This window comes from Heterodontus francisci, chromosome 20, assembly GCF_036365525.1.
Source record: "Heterodontus francisci isolate sHetFra1 chromosome 20, sHetFra1.hap1, whole genome shotgun sequence".
In the NCBI taxonomy this organism is placed as follows: domain Eukaryota; kingdom Metazoa; phylum Chordata; class Chondrichthyes; order Heterodontiformes; family Heterodontidae; genus Heterodontus; species Heterodontus francisci.
Genome location: NC_090390.1, coordinates 18,265,749 through 18,289,159, shown reverse-complemented (window position 1 = coordinate 18,289,159; position 23,411 = coordinate 18,265,749). Strand labels below are relative to the sequence as shown.

At 44.7% G+C, this 23,411-nt stretch overlaps 1 protein-coding gene across 4 annotated transcripts in view; it reads right to left on the bottom strand.

Annotated features, from left to right (window-relative positions):
* The window catches only part of herc4 (HECT and RLD domain containing E3 ubiquitin protein ligase 4), a 170,956-nt gene that overhangs the window by 76,294 nt on the left and 71,251 nt on the right, over nt 1-23,411 (bottom strand). For all 4 annotated transcript variants that reach the window (XR_010977042.1, XM_068052414.1, XM_068052416.1 and 1 more), the window contains exons 11-12: nt 5,507-5,566; nt 1,656-1,767 (exon numbers count right to left, since the gene is read on the bottom strand). Coding sequence is in view for 3 of the 4 variants with exons in the window: in XM_068052414.1 (XP_067908515.1) it covers nt 1,656-1,767; nt 5,507-5,566 (172 nt within the window). In the remaining variant the exon portion in view is untranslated. The remainder of the gene's footprint in view (nt 1-1,655; nt 1,768-5,506; nt 5,567-23,411) is intronic.

Genomic DNA, 23,411 nt, shown 5'->3' with positions numbered 1-23,411 from the left:
AGGAGTTCCTCAGGTAGTGTCTTAGGCCTAACCATCTTCAGCTGTTTCATCAATGACCTTCCTTCAATCATAAGGTCAGAAGTTGGGATGTTCGCTGATGGTTGCACAATGTTCAGACTTCTCAGATACTGCAGCAAGACCAGGACAATATCCAGGCTTGTGCTGATAAGTGGCAAGTAACATTTGTGCCACACAAGTGCCAGTCAATGACCATCTCCAACAAGAGAGAATCTAACCATTTCCCTTTGATGTTTAATGGCATTACCATCGCTGAATCTCCCACTATCATCCTGGGGTTACCACTGACCAGAAACTGAACTTGACCAGCCACATAAATGCTGTGGCAACAACAGCAGGTCAGAGGCTGGGAATTCTGCAGTGACTAACTCACCTCCTGCCTCCCTAATGCCTGTCCATCATCTACAAAGGCACTAGGCAGGAATGTGATGGAATACTCTCCACTTGCCTGCATGGGTGCAGCTCCAACAACACTCAAGAAGCTCGACACCATCCAAGACAAAGCAGCCCACTTGATTGGCACCTCATCCACAACCCTCAACATTCACTCCCTTCACCACCGATACACAGTGGCAGCAGTGTCTACCATCTACAAGATGCACTGCAGCAACTCACCAACGCTCCTATGACAGCACCTCCCAAACCCACAACCTCTACCACCAAGGAGGACCAGGGCAGCAGATGCATGGCAACACCTCGACCTGCCAGTTCGCCTCCAAGCCACACACCATTCTGACTTGGAACTAGATCACTACTCCTTCACTGTCGCTGGGTCAAAATTCTGGAACTCCCTTCCTAAAGCACTGCTGATGTACCTACACCCCAAGGACTGCAGCGGTTTAAGAAATCAGCTCACCACCACCTTCTCAAGGGATTATTAGGGATGGGCAATAAATGCTGGCCTAGCCAGCGACGCCTACATCCCACGAACGATTAAAAAAAAATTTCAAACCTCCCTGTCTTTCTTTAGATGCTGAGCTCAGTTAGGGAAAACACAAGCTTTCTTTAGGGAATACTGCAATTAAAAGGAGTAACTACAACAGCAATATTAAAAGCTAACCAAAGCTGAATCTAGAATTGGGCATATTTAACCTCAATAGATCAAACAGGGTTATTCAAATGCATATTCTTCAGGCTAGTACAATACAAAATGTCTGAGAGAATGCATTGCTATTCATTATCCGAAACAGACCAATCATTTGTATTGTGCTAGGATAGTCAGCTTATAAGGGAAATGTACAATATAAAACTGATATTGAGTATAAAAACTTGAAATGTAAATCCAAACTTATTGTCCTGTACTTCTACTTAAGTGGCTCTCCCTTTCCACACCTATTTTCAACCTAGGAGAACAGAAGAGTTAGCTACAGGATTCAACAGTGCAACTGAGTGTTACATTCAGCTATATTAGATGCACATTTTTTCAACCAAGGAAAACAACTGCATCACCCTCACTTCAGATTAGATGCGCCTCTACTGTGGGGTGTACCATTTGTAATCTGACCAAAACTGATGAAATGTAAATCAAGACAGATGGGCAAAAAGTGCTCTAACTTTCTCAAGGAAGGTCCCAGCTAATCTGCTGCCAGAATATAAGGTTATATTCTATTAAACGAAGACACATAAAAATACAATACCTGTTGAGAAATCCGAGGATCGTCAGACTGTATAAGTCTGTGAAAAAGTAGTCTAGCTGCATTCATATCAATCCCGGAGAACTTGGAACTAGTTTTATAGTGATCATCATTACTGAAACAAAAATGCTATCAATTAGTTTAGATATGTTTAAATATTATGACACATATACTTTAAAAATTACTATATCTCAAATCATGATTTACTGCTCATTAGTCTACTGTTGACCACAAAATTATATGGTGTACATTACCGTGATGAACCTAATGTATGAAACTCTCAAGTTACTTGGCTTGACCTATTGCTAAACCAAATATTTGTCATTGTACAAATAATTTCAGCACACAACATCCTTTGTGAAAGAAAGAAATCTCCAGTATTGAGGCCAGGGATGTAATAGAAAATGAAGCAGTTCTGTCTTATTTTAGTTTGCAGAGGTCCCTTAATACAGTCACTAAACATACAATATAAACTAGCTATAGTCCAATTTAACTTGGAGTGATGTCACCAGGCTATCCAAGCAGCCAAATCACATTAAAGGCTTTTCACAGACACACAAACAGAAAAGCAAAAAGCAGTAAAATAAAACCACAATTTTAACATACAGAAAATTAAAGATTTGAACATACTCATGGGGTGATGGTAGAAGCTACACTATTCTGAAAATTTAAAAATTAAAAATTAGCTTAAAAATCTATTAACAGCATTCCATGATTATAAAATTATTTTTTTCAGGGCACGTTTTGTTGTTTATCAAATTTTATTAATCACATCACTGTTAAAAACCTAGTTAAATTGGAGTCACTTTAAAATTTCCAGGTGATGTAGTTCAGTCTCGCACAGCTCCTGGAGTGGTAAGAAATACAAGAAACACTGTGCATACAGAACATATTAACATTCAGATTGCTACCTTTTAATATTTTTGTCAAGAGTTGGTTAAGGAATTCCACTGAAAATATGCCTGGAATTCATTCACTTGTTCATTTTTTGTGAAATAAACTTGCTTAATAGTTTAAACCTGAAATGGGGTATGTGTTGTGATGCATTGAAGACAGAAGAGAAATTCAATGAGGCATAGGGTAATTTCAGCTGCTATAACAATTGATGTGAAGGTTGTTTTGTTCATTATCTGAGCATGTTACTGAATGCCGGCTTAGTTACCAAGGGTTGAAGAAGCTCTCAAAAGCATAGAGAGTAGGTTTTTACCTGGGAGAACGATCTACGACACGGTAGCCAAAAAGAGTAGAAAAGACCTAGAAACATAATGAGAACCTTTCCTGATTGATCTGATTTGGCATGAAGTGTTTGATTTGCAAGGAGTAGAAACAAGTACTCTGATTATGAATCAACTACACTTCCACAAATGCCCACTCAGTCAGACATTCTGATAGGAGTGGGAGAAAGCATTTGAAATAGATAGAATATGATTTAAAAATGCCCACCTTGAGAATACTGAGGGAGACGGAGAAGGATGATCAACTGGATATGCCCTGGGAAAAGGTTTAAGATATTCCAGCAAATGTGGTCTGACCACAAAGAATTAAAATCCCACTTGGAGTGTTTGAAGGGTTCTCTATTGCCTCGAAGAAAGGCAGGATGGAAGTTGGAAGAAATATGCATCCACAAATACCTTTGTACAGTTTGTTTTATAACTCAAGGGGTCATTTTATCTATTATTGGAAGTCACAATTAAAGCTTCTGATAGTAGGGTAAAACATGAACAAATCTGATATTTATTCTCTGAAAAAGGTATTTGAAAATAAAACCAGGAAGTACCAATGATATCATACTGCGAATCTGCCGTGACACATTTGCATTCCTTGCTTGGCACAGTCAATACTTCCATCACATACTGGCAGTCAACACTGACATGCAATGCAGCAATCTCATGCACGAACCACAGATGGCTGAACAAACTTCTATGAGAGATGGAGAATATAGGATGTACGCCAACTCTCATAACATTAAACTTGGTGAGGATAGTTAAAAATGTTTATTGAAGCATTAGATTTGTGTCTTCTAAAACTTTTTGCTGTTTAAAGAGTTTGATTATGAACATTTTGACTTAATTTTTACTTGAAAAGACATTGATTTGCGCACGGCTAATTAACCTGTTTTTTAAAAACTGAATACAGAAAACAAACAAGAATCAGAAAGGTCTGGAAGTGGAGTAGCACACAACCCATATACAGTAAAACAGTTTGCATTTTTATCATTAATTTTCTTCACATTTTTGATTTGGATTGCAATAGCAACAGTAGACACCCATTTACTCTTTTCTCTCAAGTGGAAGGCTGTAGACTTAGCTGTGTACATCTGCTGAACATGGCCAAAACATCCAACCCTAGTGGCACAGTGTGTTATTGGTCTATTAAATCACATAGCTCAGCATCAAGCTGGATCCAGTATACAGACCCTGAGAAATCCAACAAAAGCACTTTTCTAGTGTTTCTCCTAGAAGCATCTTATTGGTACATTTGCTCAATAAGCATTAGATAGAGCTATTCATCAGAGGGATATTGATAAAGACACTGGCTTATGGTACAGACAGAAGAAAATATTGTTACTGTCACTATGAGGATGAAGTAGGAGAAATTCCTCTATTGACATCAGATGACCATATCAGCATCAATATCAGTAACATTAAATTAGAACAGCATATGTAGACCTACATAGTCAGCAAGAGACAAAAACACAAAAGGGCCAACAATCCAAGAGCCCCATTCCATTACCCCAGTAATAATATAAAAGAAGCTGCCATGTTCATGTAAAACAGTCAATTGAATGCATAATGTTCAAACTGTACCACATTTACATATAAATTGCAAATACCTGCTAATGTGACCCATCTTTACATATGACTATAGAATAGCTGAATTTCTTTTACAAACAGCATATGTAGGTATTCAAATAAAAAAGCATTGGAAATATATAAAACCATTTACTAATCAGAAACATGGATTTAATACTCAAAAAGGTAACTAAAGAAGAGTGTTATTATGGTAACTGCCTACCTACAGGTCACATTCATACTTTTGTGCTTAATATTTGGCAGAGATTAGAAAAACATGCTGGCTGGTCGCCAACTCACTATTACAAATGACAAAACTAGTGAGAGTTAAATTAACTCCTCTCTTATGTGAAGGAACATGCTTCAATCAACACTGATGGAAAACAAGACTTTCAGATACCACAAAGTCCAAATACGTCAAGTAGTGAGATCACACAATGTCATGAAAGTATGGAAGCTCTACCTAAATGTGATGGAACACCTTCTTGTTAATGGCCTCTGAGACTCAAATATCTGCTGTAATCTTCTTGAGCTGCAAATTTAAGTTGAGTCTGTTGGAGATGCTGGAACCAAAAAGTACCTTGATTTATCTACTTTTGAGTGGTCTCTAGGCATCAAGCCTTTTTGGAGTTCCACTTTTTTTTTAAAACGTGAAGACAGACCTGCATTGTTCTGGTGTCCCAAATCTAAAATCAACGAGTGCTGCTTGGCTTCCTAGTCGCATGAAACTCCTATGAAACCAAAATGTTGCCCATTTTTGATATTGGACACTAATTTATAGAACCAAATATATTAAAATGAGGTGCCACTTATTTGGTAGTTTCATTACTAAGTTTTTGTTTAATAAAAAGATCACTTCAGTTACAAATTCATACAACAAAGACAAGTAATATACCAAGACAGTGCCTCTTATGACCTAGGAAATTTGGCATTGGCGTAAAACTATTGCCACTAGATCATTCAACACTGTAGGCATTTTAATGCTTTTTTACTGCTCCAGAATATTAAAAATTACAACTTAGAAAATTGTGTAGTCAGAAATTTCAAAATTACATACTATACCTTAAGGCAAGAAAGCTTCCATTTAAGCAGCCTGTTGATGAGAACACCGTATCAATTTCACTAGGGGAAAAAAATAAACACTGCATTAAACAAATTAATTCACATGTGTTCTGATTTACTCATACCTATTTTTGGCAAGATCTTTCTCTGCACTTCAGCTGAACTATAACTTTCATATAGATTTGTGTATTCCCTGTTATCTGCAGAGATAAAATTCTTAAGGACCATTTGAAAGCATTTCTTTTGTAGTCAAATGACTGACACTCCCTTGCTATAAAAGTAGTCTCAGTCTCTGGCTTTTAGCAGGTTTCCTGGAGGAAATGTGCTACAATCCAAAATACAATATGTGCACAGAACCTTCAAACATTAGTATGAAAGAAATCAATACCTTATGATTGTTCCATAGCAAATATTACTGAACATACCTGGAATGTATAAATCAGACATTGATTCAACTTCAACATATAGTTGGGACATGCAGTGGAGAATTCTGAAGATAATCTTCTAAGCACCTATTTTTAAGCTATTTTTCAGTGTTGCCACACTAATATATACACAAAAATATTTAAAACCACAAAATACTACTGTGGATTGCTGCCTAATGAATTCAGTAATGTCCTTCAGGGAAGGAAATCTGCCGTCCTTACCTGGTCTGGCCTACATGTGATTCCAGACCCACAGCAATGTGGTTAACTCTTAAATGCCCTCTGAAATGGCCTAGCGAGCCACTCAGTTGTACCAAACCGCTACAAAGTGCAAGAAATGGAATAAAACTGGATGGACCAACAAAAGACTAGAAACTGCAAACTCAGCCCCAAGGACCCTGCAAAGTCCTCCTTACTAACATCTAGGGGCTTGTGCTAAAATTGGGAGAGCTGTCCCACAGTCTAGTCAAGCCATAGCCTGACACAGTCATACTCACAGAATCATACTTTACAATGCCCCCGACATCATCAGCACCACCCCTGGGTATGTCCTGTCCCACCAGCAGGACAGACCCAGCAGAGGTGGCGGCACAGTGGTATACCAGTCGGGAGGGAGTTGCCCTGGGAGTCCTCAACATTGACTCCGGAACCCATGAAGTCTCATGGAATCAGGTCAACATGGGCAAGGAAACCTCCTGCTGATTACCACCTACCACCACCCCTCGGCTGATAAATCAGTGCTTCTCCATGTTGAACATAGGAACAGGAGTGAGCCATTTAGCCCATTGAGCCTGCTCCGCCATTCAATATGATCATGGCTGATCATCCACTTCAATGCCTTTTTCCCACACTATCCTCACGTCCCCTTATGTCATTTGTATTTAGCAATCTGTCAATCTCTGCTTTAAATATTCCCAATGACTGAGCTTCCACAGCCCTCTGGGGTAGAGAATTCCAAAGATTCACAACCTTCTGAGTGAAGAAATTTCTCCTCATCTCTGTCCTAAGTGGCTTCCCCCTTATTTTGAAATTGTGTCTGCTGGTTCTAGACTCCCCAACCAGGGGAAACATTTTACCTGCATCTACCCTGTCTATCCCTTTAAGTATTTTGTAGGTTAAAATGAGATCACCTTTCATTCTTTGCAACTCTAAAGAATAGAGGCCCAGTTTCCCAATCTCTCTTCATAGGACAGTCCCTCCATCCAGGGAGGAAGTCTGGTGAACCTTCGTTGCACTCCCTTTATGGCAATAATATCCTTCCTAAGGCAAGGTGACCAAAACTGCACACAGTGCTCCTGGCGCGGCCTAACCAAGGTTCTATACAATTGAAGCAAAACTTCACTCCTCCTGTACTCAAATCCTCTTGCCGTAAAGGCGAACATACCATTAGCCGCCTTAATTGCTTGTTGCACCTGCAGGTTAGCGTTCAGTGACTTATTGACAAGCACACCCAGGTCCCTTTGTACATCTACACTTTCTAATCTCTTACCATTTAAGAAATACTCTGCACATCTGTTCCTCCTACCAAAGTGGATAACCTCATTTTTCTACATTATATTCCATCTGCCACGTTCTTGCCCACTCACGAAGTCTTTCCAAATCCCCTTGAAGCCACTTTGCATCTTCCTCACAACATACACTCCCACCTAGTTTTGTGTCATCCTCAAACTTGCAAATACATTTGGTCCCCACATCCAAATTATTGATATATATTGTGAACAGCTGCAGCCTGCGGTACCCCACTAGTCACAGCCTGCCAACGTGAGAATGACCCGTTTATTCCTACTCTGTTTTCTGCCTGTTAACCAAACCTTAATCCATGCCTGTATGTTACCTCCTATCCCATGTGCTTTAATTTTGCTAACCAACCTCCCATGGCAGATTTTATCAAATGCCTTTTGAAAATCCAAGTATAACACATCCACTAACTCCCCTTTATCAAATCTCTAACATCCGCAAAAAACTCCAACAGGTTCATCAAACATGATTTCCCATTCATAAATCCATGTTGATTGTGTCCAATCAGATAATTATTAACCAAGTGTCCATTTATCACATCCTTTAGAACAGATGCTAGCATTTTCCCAATGACTGCTATAAGGCTACCAGGTCGGTAGATCCCGGCTTTCTCTCTCCCTCCCTTCTTAAATAGTGGGTGACATTTGCAACCTTCCGATCTGCAGGAACCATTCCAGAATCTATGGAATTTTGGAAGATGATCACCAATGCATCCACTATCTCCATAGCTGCCTCTTACAACACTCTGGCATGTAGAATATCAGGTCCTGGGGAATTATCAACCTTCAGTCCCATTAATTTCTCCAATACAACATTCTTACTAATACTAATTTCCTTCAATTCCTCATTACCCCTAATCTCTTGGATCTCTAATTCTGGGAGATTTCCTGTATCTTCCTCAGTGAAGACATACACAAAGTAACCATTTAGCTTCTCTGCCATTTGTCTGAGCCAAATATTCCCTTTTTACATAACTGTAGAAGCTTTTACAGTCCATCTTTATATTTTTTGCTAGCTTACATCCATATTCTATTCTCCCTTTATCAGTTTCTTTGTCCTCCTTTGCTGTATTTTAATATCCTCCCAATCCTCAGGTTTACTACTATTTCTGGCAATTTTATAGGCCTTTTCTTTTAATCTTATACAATCCTCAACTTCCTTTGTTATCCACAGTTGACTGCCTTCACTTTTGGGGTTTTTGTGCCTTGAAGGAATGTATAGTTGCTGTAAACTATGGAATGATTCTTTAAAGACTATCCATTGCCTGTGTACCTTTTAATGTATTTTGCCAATCCACTTCAGCCAATTTGCCCCTCATACCTTCATAATTTCCTTTGTTCAAATTTAATACCCTGGCTTCAGATTGAACGACCTCACTTTCAAACATAATGTAAAATTCAATCATATTATGGTCACACATCCCTAAAGGTTCTTTTACAAGATGATTATTAATTAGCCCTTTCTCGTTACATAACAGAAGATCTAAAATAGCCTGTTCCTTAGTCAGTTCCTCAACATACTGCTCGAGAAAACCATCTCTAACACACTCCAGAAACTCGTTCTCAACAGCATTAGTGCTTAGGTTTACCCAGTCCATATGCAGTTGAAGTTACCCATGACTACTGTGTTACCCAAGTCACATGCTTCTCTAATCTGATTAATGCCATGCCCCACACTACCACTACTGTTTGGTGGCCTATAAACAACAACTACCAATGTTTGCTGCTCCTTGCTGTTTCTAAGCTCCACCCAAACAGATTCCCCATTTTGATCTTCTGATCCGAGATCCTCCCTTAATAATGCACTGATCCCATCCCTTATCAGTACACCACCACCTTCTTTTCCTTTTTGCCTGTCCTTCCTAAATGTCGAATATACTTGAATATTCAGTTCCCAGTCTTGGTCATCCTATAGCCAGTTTTCTGTTATGGCAATTAGATCATACCCACTTCCCTCTATTTGGGCCTTTAAGTCATCTACCTTGTTGCGAATGCTGCATGCATTCGGGTAGAGTGCCCTTAACCTAGTCTTCTTGACATTCTACATTCTGAACCTAGTTGATGCTCGCCTTTGTTTCGCCTGCCTTCGAATGTCACTTGCTACTTTTCTACCTCCTGTTACCAGCTTTACATCCTTCCAATTTGAGCTACCCCTCAGGTTCCTGCCCCCCTGACAAGCTAGTTCAAACCCTCCCCAACAGTACTAGCAAATATCCCTGCGAGGATGTTATAGTTCCGTTCCTGTTAAGGTGCAGCCCATTCATCTTGCACAGGTCTCACCTCCCCCAGAACCGGTCCTAATGCCTCAGAAACCTGATGCCCTCCCTCCAACACCAATTCTCCAGCTACGTGTTCAATCAATCAATCCTCCTATTCCCACTAGCACGTGGCACCAGGAGTAATTGAGATTACTGCTTTGGGGGTCTTGCTTTTTAATTTCCTTCCTAACTCCCTAAAATCTGTTTTCAGGCCCTCTTCCCTCTTCCTACCTTAGTCATTGGTACCAATGTGGACCACAACCTCTGGCTGTTCACCCTGCCTCAGAAGGATGTCCAGCAGCCACTCCATGACATCCTTGACCCTGGCACCAGGGAGGCAACACGCCATCCTAGAGTCACGTTTACTGCCGCAGAAACACCTGTCTGATCCCCTGACTATCGAATTCCCTACCATTATTGCTCTTCCACTCTTCTTCCTCCCCTCCTGTGCAGCTGAGCCACCCGTGGTGCCACAGACTTTGTCTGGCTGCACTCCCCCGAAGAACCATCGCTCTCACCAGTATCCAAAATGGAAAAACAATTAGCAAGAAATATAAACTCAGGGGACTCCTGCACTGCCTGCCTGGTTCACTTAAACTGCCTGGCAGTCACCCATTATCTCTCTGCCTACATGTTCCTAACCTGCGGTGTGACCACCTCCCTAACTGTGCTATCCACATAGTCCTCTACCTTGCAGATGCACAACAGTAATTCCAGCCACTGCTAGAGTTCTGAAACCCAGAGCTCAAACTTCTGCAGCTGGTGACACTTCCTGCAGATGTGTTCGTCTAGGACACATGGTGCGTCCATGACTTCCCACATACTGCAGCACCCACTTGGCCAAGCTGACCTGCCTTAACGTAACTTTAAAAACATTTCATTACAATGAGAAGTAAAATAACTTACCAGTTACTCACTAATCAACTTCTTCCCCTGTACTGAAGAGAGGGGCAGCTACTGGAGGCTAAAGAAGAAAAGAGCCCCTCCCTCACACACCAAACTCCTACTTGACACTCTGTGCACTCAAATTTTTCTTCTTACTTTATAGTTCCCCTCCTTACCGAATTCCTTCAATTACTAAACTCCCTTCTTCACACTCTGCCCTCCAGCAGCACGGAGTCCCCTCAATTTATACTCTGAAAACAATGCTGTTAGCTCTGCTAGAGCTCAGAAACCAGTTTAAGCTAGCTACCTAATTAACTAGCTTCAGCTACTCTATACCCCTGTTTAGAATTGCAAGAAACCTAACCTACCTCTTCACTGAAACAGATATTTCATTTAATTGCTAGACGTAAACTAATCAAAAACTGGTCTTGAGAGATTAACCCTTAAAATTCACTCACTTACCAAACCCCCTTCTTCACACTCAGTTCAGAACACCATTTGAAAGGAGTACCAAGGGCACATAATGTATTCTGGTTGGGGGACTTCAATGTTGATCACCAAGAGTAGCTCAGTAGCACCACTACTGACAGAGCTGGCCGAGTCTTAAAGGACATAGCTGCTAGACTGGGTCTGTGGCAAGTGGTAAGAGAACCAAGAGGGAAAAACCTACTTGACCTCGTCCTTACCAATCTACCCATCGCAGATGCATCCGTCCATGACAGCATTGGTAGCAGTGACCACCACACAGTCCTTGCAGAGACGATGTCCCGTCTTCACAATGAGGAGACCCCCCTACGTGTTGTGTGGCACCACCACCGTGCCAATTTGGATACATTTTAAACAGATCTAGCAACTCAAAACTGCGTATCCACGAGGCGCTGTGGACTATCAGCAGCAACAGAACTGCATTCCACCACAATCTACAGATTACGACCCAGCATATTCCCCCACGCTACCATTACCATCAAGCCAGGGACCAGCCCTGGTGCAATGTAGAGTGCAGGAGGGCATACCGGGAGCAGCACCAGGCATACCTAAAAATGAGATGCCAGCCTGATGACGCTACAACCCAGGACTACTTGCATGCCAAACAACAGAAGCTACAATAGACAGGGCTAAGTGACCCCACAACCAATGGATCAGATCTAAGCTCTGCAGTCCTGCCACATTCAGTCGTGAATGGTGTTGGACAAATAAACAGAAGGGGGGAGGAGGCTCCACAGATATCCCCATCCTCATTTTGTTGAAAAATAACCTCCAGTGATAAGGTGAGTACTACTAAAGTGTTTTTTTTTAATTAAGTGTAGCTTATTAAGGACTTTAGACTGTAGTGGGTAGAACAAGGCCCCTAGTGTAATTAGTATTTTTAAATTAAGGGAGTAACTAATTAATCTAAGGGTAAGTCATGACAGGAGAGCTCAGCCCCATGATATGCTCCTCCTGCGCTATGTGGGAAATCAGGGACGCATCCAGTGTCCCTGATGACCATGTGTGCAGGAAGTGTACCCATCTGCAGCGACTGGCTACCCGCAATACAGAGCTGGAGCTGCGGGTGGATTTGCTGTGGAGCATCCGCGATGCTGAGGATGTCGTGGATAGCACGTTTAGTGAGGTGGGCACACCGCAGGTAATGACTGCACAGGCAGAAAAGGGATGGGTGACCACCAGGCGGAGTAGTAAGCTCAGGCAGGTAGTGCAGGAGTCCCCTGTGGCCATTCCCCTCTCAAACAGATATACCGCTTTGGATACTGTTGAGGGGGGTGGGGTGGGGCGGAAAATGACCTCCCAGGGGAAAGCAGCAACAGCGAAGTTCATGGCACCACGGAGGGCTCTGCTGCACAGCAGGGGAGGAAAAGAGCTATAGTGATAGGGGATTCTATCGTAAGGGGTGCAAATAGGCGTTTCTGTGGCCGCAAACAAGGCTCCAGGATGGTATGTTGCCTCCCTGGTGCTCAGGTCAAGGATGTCTCGGAGCGGCTGCAGGACATTCTGAAAGGGGAGGGTGAGCAGCCAGAGGTCGTGCTCCATATTGGTACTAATGACATAGGCAGGAAGAGAGAGGAGGTCCTGCAAAGTGAATATAGGGAGTTAGACAGAAGGTTAAAAAGCAGGACCTCTAAGGTTGTAATCTCAGGATTACTCCCTGCGCCACGTGCTAGTGAGGGTAGGAATAGGAGGATAAGGCAAATGAATGCGTGGTTGAAGTGCTGGTGTAGGCAGGAGGGCTTCAGCTACTTGGATCCTTGGGATCTCTTCTGGTGCAGAGGTGACCTGTACAAGAGAGACGGGTTTGCATCTGAACTGGAAGGCGACCAATATCCTTGCGGGGAGGTTTGCTCGTACTACTCAGGAGGGTTTAAACTAGTCTGGCAGGGGGGTGGGACCCAAAGTAGTAGTCTCTCCGATGAGATAGTTGAGGCAAATGTAGAGGTTAAAGCAAGCAAGTCCAGTAGGCACGCCGGGCAGGGGCAGGACAGGGAGCGTGGACGGTCTGGTAGGCTAAACTGCATTTACTTAAATGCAAGAAGCCTTACAGGTAAGGCAGATGAACTCAGAGCATGGATCGGTACATGGGATTGTAATATTATAGTATTACGGAAACGTGGTTGAGGGATAGGCAGGACTGGTGGCTCAATGTTCCGGGGTACGGATGCTTCCAGCGTAACAGAGGTGGAGGTGAGAGAGGAGGGGCAGTTGCACTACTGATTAGGGAGGACATCACGGCAGTACTTGAGGATATCCTGGGGGGAATGTCCAGTGAGGCCATATGGGTAGAACTTACAAAAAAGAAAGGGGTGATCACTTTGATGGGATTATACTATAGGCCCCCCAACAATCAGAGGGAAGCGGAGGAGCATATATGTAGGGAAATCACAGATAGGTGTAGGAATTATAGGGTTGTAATAGTAGGTGATTTTAACTTCCTTAATATTGACTGGGACTGCCTTAGTGCTAAGGGATCAGATGGGGAAGAATTTGTTAATTGTCCAGGGTAGTTTTCTGAAGCAGTATGTGGATGGCCCTACTAGAGAAGTGGCTACATGCGACCTCCTCTTAGGAAATGAGGCTGGGCAGGTGGTTGATGTGTCAGTGGGGGAGCACTTTGGGACCAATGACCATAACTCTATTAGCTTCAAGATAGTTATGGAAAAGGATAGGACTGGACTTAAGTTGAAGTCCTAAATTGGGGGAAGGCTAATTTCAATGGCACCAAACAGGAACTCTCAAACGTTAAATGGGAGAGGCTGTTTACAGGTAAAGGTACGTCTGGCAAGTGGGAGGCTTTTAAAAGTGAGATAGGAAGAGTTCACGGCCAGCATGTTCCTGTTAGATGGAAGGGCAAGGCTGGCAAGTTTAGGGAACCTTGGTTGACGAGGCATATTGTGGGTCTGGTCAGGACAAAGGAAGAGGCATATGTCAGGTATAGGCAGCTGGGATCAAGCGAGTCCTTCGAGGAGTATAAGGGATGTAGGAGTACACTTAAGAAGGAAATTAGGAGGGCGAAAAGGGGCCATGAGATTTCCCTGGCAAATAAGATAAAAGAGAATCTTAAAAGGTTCTCTAAGTATATTAAGAGTAAAAGGGTAGCTAGGGAGAGAGTAGGTCCCCTTAAGGATCAGTGTGGTAATCTATGTGTGGAACCACAGGAAATGGGCAAGGTCCTAAATGAATACTTCTCGTCTGTATTTACCGTGGAGAAGGTCATGTGAGCTCAAGGGAGGGAGCAGAGATATCCTGGAGCATATCAACATTACAAAGGAGGAAGTGTTGGAGGTTTTGAAGTACATTAAGTTGGATAAATCCCTAGGGCCTGACCAGGTGTTTCCTAGGATGCTATGGGAAGCAAGGGAGGAGATTGCTGGGGCCCTGGCAGAGATTTTTGTATCATCGTTAGCCATGGGTGAGGTACCAGAAGACTGGAGGATAGCTAACGCTGTGCCTTCATTTAACAAGGGCAGCAGGGATAAGCCAGGGAACGACAGACCGGTGAGCCTTACATCAGTGGTAGGAAAGTTATTGGAAGGGATTCTGAGAGACAGGATTTATATGCATTTGGAAAGGCAAGGTCTGATCAGAGATAGCCAGCATGGCTTTGTGCGTGGGAAATCAGGTCTCACGAATTTGATTGACTTTTTTGTGGAAGTGACCAAGAGGATTGACAAGGGCAGGGTGATGGACGTTGTCTACATGGACTTTAGCAAGGCCTCTGACAAGGTCCCGCATGGTAGGCTGGTCCAGAAGGTTCGAACACATGGGATCCAGGGTGAGCTAGCCAATTGGATACAAAATTGGCCTGGTGATAGGAGGTGGTAGTGGAGGGTTGTTTTTCAGATTGGAGGCCAGTGACCAGTGGTGTGCCGCAGAGATCAGTGCTGGGCCCTCTGTTGTTTGTCATATATATTAATGACTTGGATGTGAATGTAGGGGACATGATTAGTAAGTTTACAGATGACACCAAAATTGGTGGTATAGTGGACAATGAAGGCGGCTGTCTCGGGTTACAATAGGATCAAATGTAATGAACAACAACGCTCCGCTCCGGTTGATCAACGTGTACGCCCCGGTTCAATGCAGCGAGCGGCTGACCGTCTTCCAGCAGCTCCCACTGCTGCTGGCGACATCCAGGCCGGTCACCCTAAGGCGGTGACTTCAACTGCATCATCGATGCAGCTGGATGATCCGGCAGAGACGACAGCAAACTGGATTCCTAATAGAAACAGTTAAAGATGCCAAACTGCACGATGTCTTCAGCAAACCTGCAGACGGAGCGCAGCGCAGATACACGTGGTCAAGATCGGACGGGTCTGTCCGTTACAGGAGTGACTTTCTGTTTGTGTCCTGCGCTGCCACGGTCGGATCCACCGACGTCAAGTTCTTCTCCGACCACTGCCTCTTACTGGCCGACACCAGCGGGTTGGCAGAGGGACGTGGAAGCTCAATGCTACACTGCTAACCCCAGAGAACGTTGAGGAACTCAAAAGGGATTACAAAGATTGGAAGACCGTGAAACCCCTCTGAGTCTCCAGTTCACTCGTGGGAAGCAATCAAGGAGAACATCATGAGGTTCTTTATCCGCAAAGGGGTTAAGAGGGTGAGAGAGAGACAGAGGGAAATGTCCCGACTCCAGAAAAGTATGCAAAATCTGCTCCGGCTGCATTCGATGGGGGTCGAGGTCAAGGAGGCCCTCCAAGAGGTGAAGAGCCAGCAGGCCTCGCTCTGTGCCAAGGAGGCCTCCAAGATCATCTTCCGGTCCAGAGTCCGCTCCATCGAGCAGGATGAGACGTGCTCGCGTTACTTCTTCCAAAAGGTACACAGAGAGAGCTCCGTTATCAGCAGCCTGAAGGAAGAGGATGGCTCGGTGACGTCTTCGCAGTCCGACATACTAAGGATCAGCAAATCCTTTTATGCTGGGCTGTATGACGCGAAGCCCACAGACAGCAGAGCCTCCCAGTCCTTCCTGTCATCTATCAGAGGTCTTAGATGACAGCACGAGGGAGAGACTGGACAAGCCGCTAACTCTGGACGAGCTGACAAAGGCCGTCGAGTCCTTAGAGACGAGTAAAACTCCCGGAAGCGATGGCTTACCGGTTGAGTTGTATTCGGGCCTGTGGGACTGGGTCGGCTCGGACCTGCTGGAAGTATACGAGAGTATGCTCCTGGCCGGCAGCATGTCAGAATCCATGAGGAAAGGCATCATCACCCTCATCTATAAGCGGAAGGGGGAGAGGGCAGAAATCAGAAATTGGCGGCCCATCTCACTGCTTAATGTTGACTACAAGATTCTGTCCAAAGTCATAGCCAGTCGAGTCAAGTCTGCTCTGGAGTTGGTGATTCACCCTGATCAGACCTGCACTGTACCCGGCAGGAAGACCTCTGATAGTCTTGCGCTACTCAGGGATACGATCGCCTATGTAGAGGACAGGAGGGTGGACACCTGCCTCATCAGCCTGGACTAGGAGAAGGCTTTTTACAGGATATCGCACACCTACATGATGGACGCGCTTTCCAAAATGGGGTTTGGGGAAGGAATCTGCAATTGGATCAAACTGCTCTACACAAACATCAGTAGCGCAGTCTCAATCAATGGGCGGGAATCGGAAAGTTTCCCGATCCAATCTGGAGTCAGACAGGGCTGTCTTCACTCCCCGGTCTTGTTTGTTTGCTGTATTGAACCCTTTGCTGAGTCTATTAGGAAGGATGTGAGCATAAGAGGGGTGACAATCCCAGGCAGTGGAGGCACTCAGGTTAAAACCTCCCTGTACATGGATGATGTCGCCGTCTTCTGCTCGGATCCGCTGTCCGTGCGCAGACTGATGAGCATCTGCGACCAGTTCGAACTGGCCTCAGGAGCCAAAGTTAACCACGGCAAGAGCGAGGCCATGTTCTTTGGGAACTGGGCTGACCGATCCTTTGTCCCCTTCACCATCAGGTCAGACTACCTGAAGGTACTGGGGATATGGTTCGGAAGGGCCGGGGTGTGCACCAAAACCTGGGAGGAGCGAATAGCCAAGGTACAACACAAGCTGAGCATGTGGGAGCAGCGATCTCTCTCCATTGTGGGCAAGACCCTGGTCATCAGGTGCGAGGCGCTCACGTTGTTGCTGTACGTGGCGCAGGTCTGGCCCATATCCCACTCCTGCGCAGTGGTGGTCACCCGAGCCATTTTCCACTTCATCTGGGGATCCAAGATGGACCGGGCCTGGAGGGACACGATGTTCAAACCTCTGGATAAGGGCGGGAACAATATACCCAACGTGGCCCTCATCCTGATGACCACCTTCGTGTGCGGCTGCATCAAGCTGTGTGCAGACCTCCAGTACGCAAACTCCAAGTGTCACTACCTGCTGAGGTGCTATCTGTCCCCGGTGTTGCGAAGGATGGGCCTGGTCACATTGCCGCAGAACGCTCCATCCAGCTGGACCGTGCCGTACCACCTATCCTTCGTGGAGCAGTTTCTGCAGGAAAACACCTTTAACCACTGATCCATTAGGCAGTGGTCTGCACGGAATGTCCTCAAAGCCCTACGGGAAAAGGAGACGGTGGATCCTGTCGGATGGTTCTCCGAGCAGACCGCCAAAGTCATTTGGCGGAATGCCTCATCACCAGAACTTTCAAGCAAGCACCAAGATGTAGCTTGGTGAGAAGAGCCCTCCCCGTCAGATCCTTCCTGCTCGCCCGAAGTCTCGCCCCCTCTGCACAATGCCCCTGCGGTGGCTGTGGTGGGGAAGAAACAGCTGCCCACCTCCTCCTGGAATGGGTCTTTGCAAAGCAGGTGTGGAAAGAGATGCAGTGGTTTTTGTCGAGGTTCATCCCAAGCAGCTCTGTAACACAGCAGTCTGTGCTCTACGGGCTGTTCCCAGGGACACACACCGAGACAAACATCAACTGCTGCTGGAGGACTATCAAATTGGTGAAAGATGCCCTTTGGTCTGCCCGAAACTTGCTGGTCTTCCAGCGCAAAGAGTTGTCCACGACCGAATGTTGCAGACTGGCACATTCCAAGGTCCAGGACTAGGTGCTGAGGGACGCACTAAAGCTTGGGGCAGCCGCAGCAAAGGCTCAATGGGGAAAGACCACAGTGTAAGGTCCCCCCACCAAGCTGAACTGAGGGGCTGGATCCATGGGAAACCCCTCGAACTGTATCAGGAAAATTTTCGTTTGCTGTAAAATGGAAAAATGTATCTGGCACGACAATGAAATGGAAGGGTTGTGAGGCAACTCATGATTGTACAGCAGGAAACGGACCGCCTTTGCACTGTTTGTATTTTTTGACTTGGTGCTGTTTGAAACAGTTTGGTCATGTATTTTTTTTTTTATACAGATTTTTATGAATAAAGTATATTTTGGAAAAAAAAAGGTTACAACAGGATATAAATCAACTGGGAAAGTGGGCAAGGGATTGTCAAATGGAATTTAACGCAGACAAGTGCGAAGTGATGTATTTTGGGAAGTTAAACCAGGGCAGGACATAGACAGTGAATGGCAGGGCCCTGGGGAGTGCTGTTGAGCAGAGAGACCTTGGGGTGCAATTACATAGTTCCCTTAATGTGGGAACACAGGTAGACAGGGTGGTGAAGAAGGCGTATGGCATGCTTGCCTTCATCGGCCGAGGCATTGAGTACAAGAGTTGGGACGTCATGTTACAGTTGTACGTAATGTTGGTTAGGCCGCAATTGGAGTGCAGTGCGCAGTTCTGGTCGCCGCACTACAGGAAAGATGTGATTAAACTAGAAAGGGTGCAGAAAAGAGCTGAACTCAAGAGGTGAGGCGAGAGTGACTGCCCTTGACATCAAGGCAGCATTTGACCGAGTATGGCATCAAGGAGCCCTAGCAAAACTGAGGTCAATGGGAATCAGGGGGAAAACCCTCCGCTGGTTGGAGTCATACCTAGCACAAAGGAAGATGGTTGTGGTTGTTGGAGGTCAATCATCTCAACTCCAGGACATCACTGCAGGAGATCCTCAGGGTAGTGTCCTAGGCCCAACCATCTTCTGATGTTTGCATAATGTTCAGCACCCTTCGTGACTCCTCAAATACTGAAGCAGTCCCGTGTAGAAATGCAGCAAGACTTGGACAGTATCCAGGCTTGGGCTGATAAGTGGCAAGTAACATTCGCGCCACACAAGTGCCGGGCAATGACCATCTCCAAGAAGAGAGAATCTAGCCATCTCCCCTTGACATTCAATGGCATTACCATTGTTGAATCTCCCACTATCAACATCCTAGGATCTACCATTGACCAGAAACTGAACTAGAGTAGCTATATAAATACCATGGCTACAAGAGCCGATCAGAGGCTAGGAAACCTGCAGTGAGTAACTCACCCCCTGACTCCCCAAAGCCTGCCCACCATCTACAAGGCACCAGTCAGGAGCATGATGGAACACTCTCCACTTGCCTGGATGGGTGCAGCTCCAACAACACTCAGGAAGCTCAACACCATCCAGGACAAAGCAGCCTGCTTGATTGGCACCCCATCTACAAGCATTCACTCCCTCCACCACCGACGCACAGTGGCAGCTGTGTGTACCATCTACAAGATGCATTGCAGCAATGCACCAAGGCTCCGTGGACAGCACCTTCCAAACCCGCGACCTCTACCAACTAGAAGGACAAGGGCAGCAAATGCGTGGGAACACCACCACCTGCAAGTTCCCCTCCAAGTCGCACACCATCCTGACTTGGAACTATAATCGCTGTTCCTTCACTGTTGCTGCGTCAAAATCCTGGAACTCCCTTCCTAACAGCACTGTGGGTGTACCTACCCCACGTGGACTGCAGCGGTTCAAGGCGGCAGCTCACCACCACCTTCTCAAGGGCAATTAGGGATGGGCAATAAATGCTGGTCTAGCCAACGACGCCCACATCCCATGCATGAATAAAAAAAAAAATTCACAAGAATGTTGCCTGGTTTGGAGGGCTTGAGTTATAAAGAGAGATTGGATAGGCTGGGTCTGTTTTCCCTGGAGCGAAGGAGGCGGAGAGGGGATATGATAGAGGTATATAAAATTATGAGAGGCATAGATAGGGTAGATAGCCAGAGTCTGTTTCCCATGGTAGGGGTGACTAAAACTAGAGGGCACAGATTTACGGTCAGAGGGAGGAGGTTTAAAGGGGATCAAAGGGGTAAATTTTTCACACAAAGAATAGTGGGTATCTGGAATGAGCTGCCAGAGGAGGTGGCGGTGACAGGAACAGTAGCAACATTTAAGAGGCATCTGGACAGGTACTTGAATGAACAAGGCATAGAGGGATATGGAATTAATGCAGCCAGGTGGGATTAGTATAGATAGGCATTATGGTCGGCATGGACGCGGTGGGCCGAAGGGCCTGTTTCTATGCTGTACGACTCTACGAAGGGGGAGTCCAGCATATCAGTGCAAAAGACAAGCTGAAGCATTTGCATCCATCTTCAGCCAGAAGTGCCGAGTGGATGATCCATCTCGGCCTCATCCTGAGGTCCCCTACATCACAGATGCCAGTCTTCAGCCAATCCGATTCACTCCATGTGATATCAAGAAAAGGCAGAAGGCACTGGATACTGCAAAGGCTATGGGCCCTGACAACACTCAGGTAATAGTACTGAAGGCTTGTGCTCCAGAACCAGCCACGCCCCTAGCCAAGCTGTTCCAGTACAACTACAACACTGGCATCTAGCTGGCAATGTGGAAAATTGGCCAAGTATATCTTGTACACAAGATGCAGGACAAAGCTAACCTGGTCAATTACCACCCAATCAGTCTACTCTCGATCATCAGTAAAGTGATGGAAGGCATCGACAGTCCTATCAAGCAGCACATGCTCAGCAAAAACCTGCTCACTGGCGCTCAGTTTGTGTTCCACCATGGCTACTCAGCTCCTGACCTCCTTACAGCCTTGGTTCAAACATGGACAAAAGAGCTGAACTCCAAAGCGAGGCGAGATTGACTGCCCATGACATCAAGGCAGGATTTGACCAAGCATGGCATCAAGGAGCCCGAGCAAAACTGGAGTCAATGGGAATTAGGGGGAAAACCCTCCGCTGGTTGGAGTCATACCTAGCGCAAAGGAAGATGGTTGCGATTGTTGGAGGTCAATCATCTGAGCTCCAGGACATCACTGCAGGAGTTCCTCAGGGTAGTGTCCTAGGCCCAACCATCTTCAGCTGCTTCATCAATGACCTTCATTGTCAGCCCGCAGCTCCAACAATTTTCTCAGTACCACTTCACTGGTGATAGTAATTTTCTTGAGTCCCTCTCTCCCTTCCATTTCCTAATTTACAGCAATTTCTGGGATGTTACTTGTATCCTCTATAGTGAAGGCAGATACAAAATTCAATTCATCTGCCATCTCCTTATTTTCCTTTATTAACTCCCCAGACTCACTTTCTATAGGGCCAATGCTCACTTTATTAACTTTTTTTTTAAAGTATTTATAGAAACTCTTACAATCTGTTTTTATATTCCTAGCTAGCTTTCTCTCGTACTCTAATTTTCCCTGATCAATCTTTGTCATTCTTTGCTGTTTTTTATATTATATCCAATCTTCTAACTTGCCATCCATCTTCGTGCAATTTTATGCTTTTTCTTTAACTTTGATACGACCTTTAACTTTTTTAGTTAACCATGGATGGTGGGTCATCCCCTTGGAATTCTTCTTTCTTGTTGGAATGTATCTATTCTGCATATTCTGAAATATCTCCTTAAATGTCTGCCATTGCATCTCTATTGACCTATCCCTTAACCTACTTTGCCAGTTCACTTTAGCTAGCTCTGATTTCACGCCCTCATAACTGCCCTTATTTAAGTTTAGAATACTAACTTAGACCCACTCTTCTCTCCCTCAAACTGAATATAAAATTCAATCATATTATGATCACTGCCACCTAGGGGCGCCTTCACTATGAGGTCATTAATTAATCCTATTTCATTGCACAACGCTTGGTCTAGTATAGCCTACTCTCTGGTTGCCTCCAGAACATACTGTTCTAAGAAACTATCCAAAAAACATTCTATGAACTCCTCATCTAGACTACCTTTGCCCATCTGATCTTTCCAGTCTACATGTAGATTAAAATCTCCCATGATTATTGGCATACCTTTCTGACAAACTCCCATTATTTCTTCCTTTATACCCCATCTTACCGTGTGGCTACTGTTAGGGGGCCTGTACACCACTCCTGTGGTCGATTTTTGCCTTTATCATTTCTCACCTCTACCCAAACCACTTCTACATCCTAGTTTCCTGAACTTAGGTCATCCCTCTCTATTGTGCGAATACCATCATTAATTAACAGAGTCACCCTTCCACCTTTTCCTAGCTTCCTGACCTTCCTAAATGTCATATTCAGATCCCAATCTATGTCATCCTGCAGCCACGTCTCTGTAATGGCCATCAGAGACATGTTGGGCCAAATGTGGGTCTGTTTCTGTGAATCTCTATGCTTTGCTATCCTTAGCCCTTTTATCCAAATTACTTCTCTTCCACTGTTTCCCTGGCTCAAATAGTGGGTGCAATTTAGCCCAAACTACAAGTTAAACAGTCAATGCCGATCCCTGCTCTTTGTGAGCACTGGGTCTTCTCTCAAATTTCTGGGCTTCTCTGGACATGAAGACTAGGTTTCTTGCAGTGGGCTACACCACAGGGATCTATGCTGGGGTCTCAACTTTTTACAATTTATATAAACGACTTAGATGAAGGGACCCAAGGCATGGTTGCTAAATTTGCTGATTCCACAAAGATAGGTAGGAAATTAACTTGTGAAGACGACATAAGGCGGCTACAACGGGATTATAGATAGGTTAAGCGAGTGGGCAAAGACCTGGCAAATGGAGTATAATGTGGGAAAGTGGGAAATTGTCCACTTTGGCAGGAAGAATAAAAAAAAGCATATTATCTAAATGGTGAGAGATTGCAGAGCTCCGAGATGTAGAGGGATCTGGGTGCCCTGGTGCATGAATCGCAAAAGGTTAGTATGCAGGTACAGCACTTAATTAGGAAAGCTAATAGAATGTTATCGCTTATCGCGAGGGAAATTGAATACAAAAGTAGGGAGATTATGCTTCAGCTATACAGGGCATTGGTGAGACTACATCTGGAGTACTGTGTACAGTACTGGTTTCCTTTTTTAAGGAAGGATGTAAATGCGTTGGAGACAGTACAGAGAAGGTTTACTAGACTAATACCTGTCTTATGAAGAAAGATTGGACAGGCTAGGTTTGTATCTGCTGGAATTTAGAAGAGCAAGAGGCGACTTGATTAAAACATATAAGATCCTGAGGGGTCTTGATGTGGAAAGGATGTTTCCCCTTGTGGGAAAATGTAGAACTAGGGGTCACTG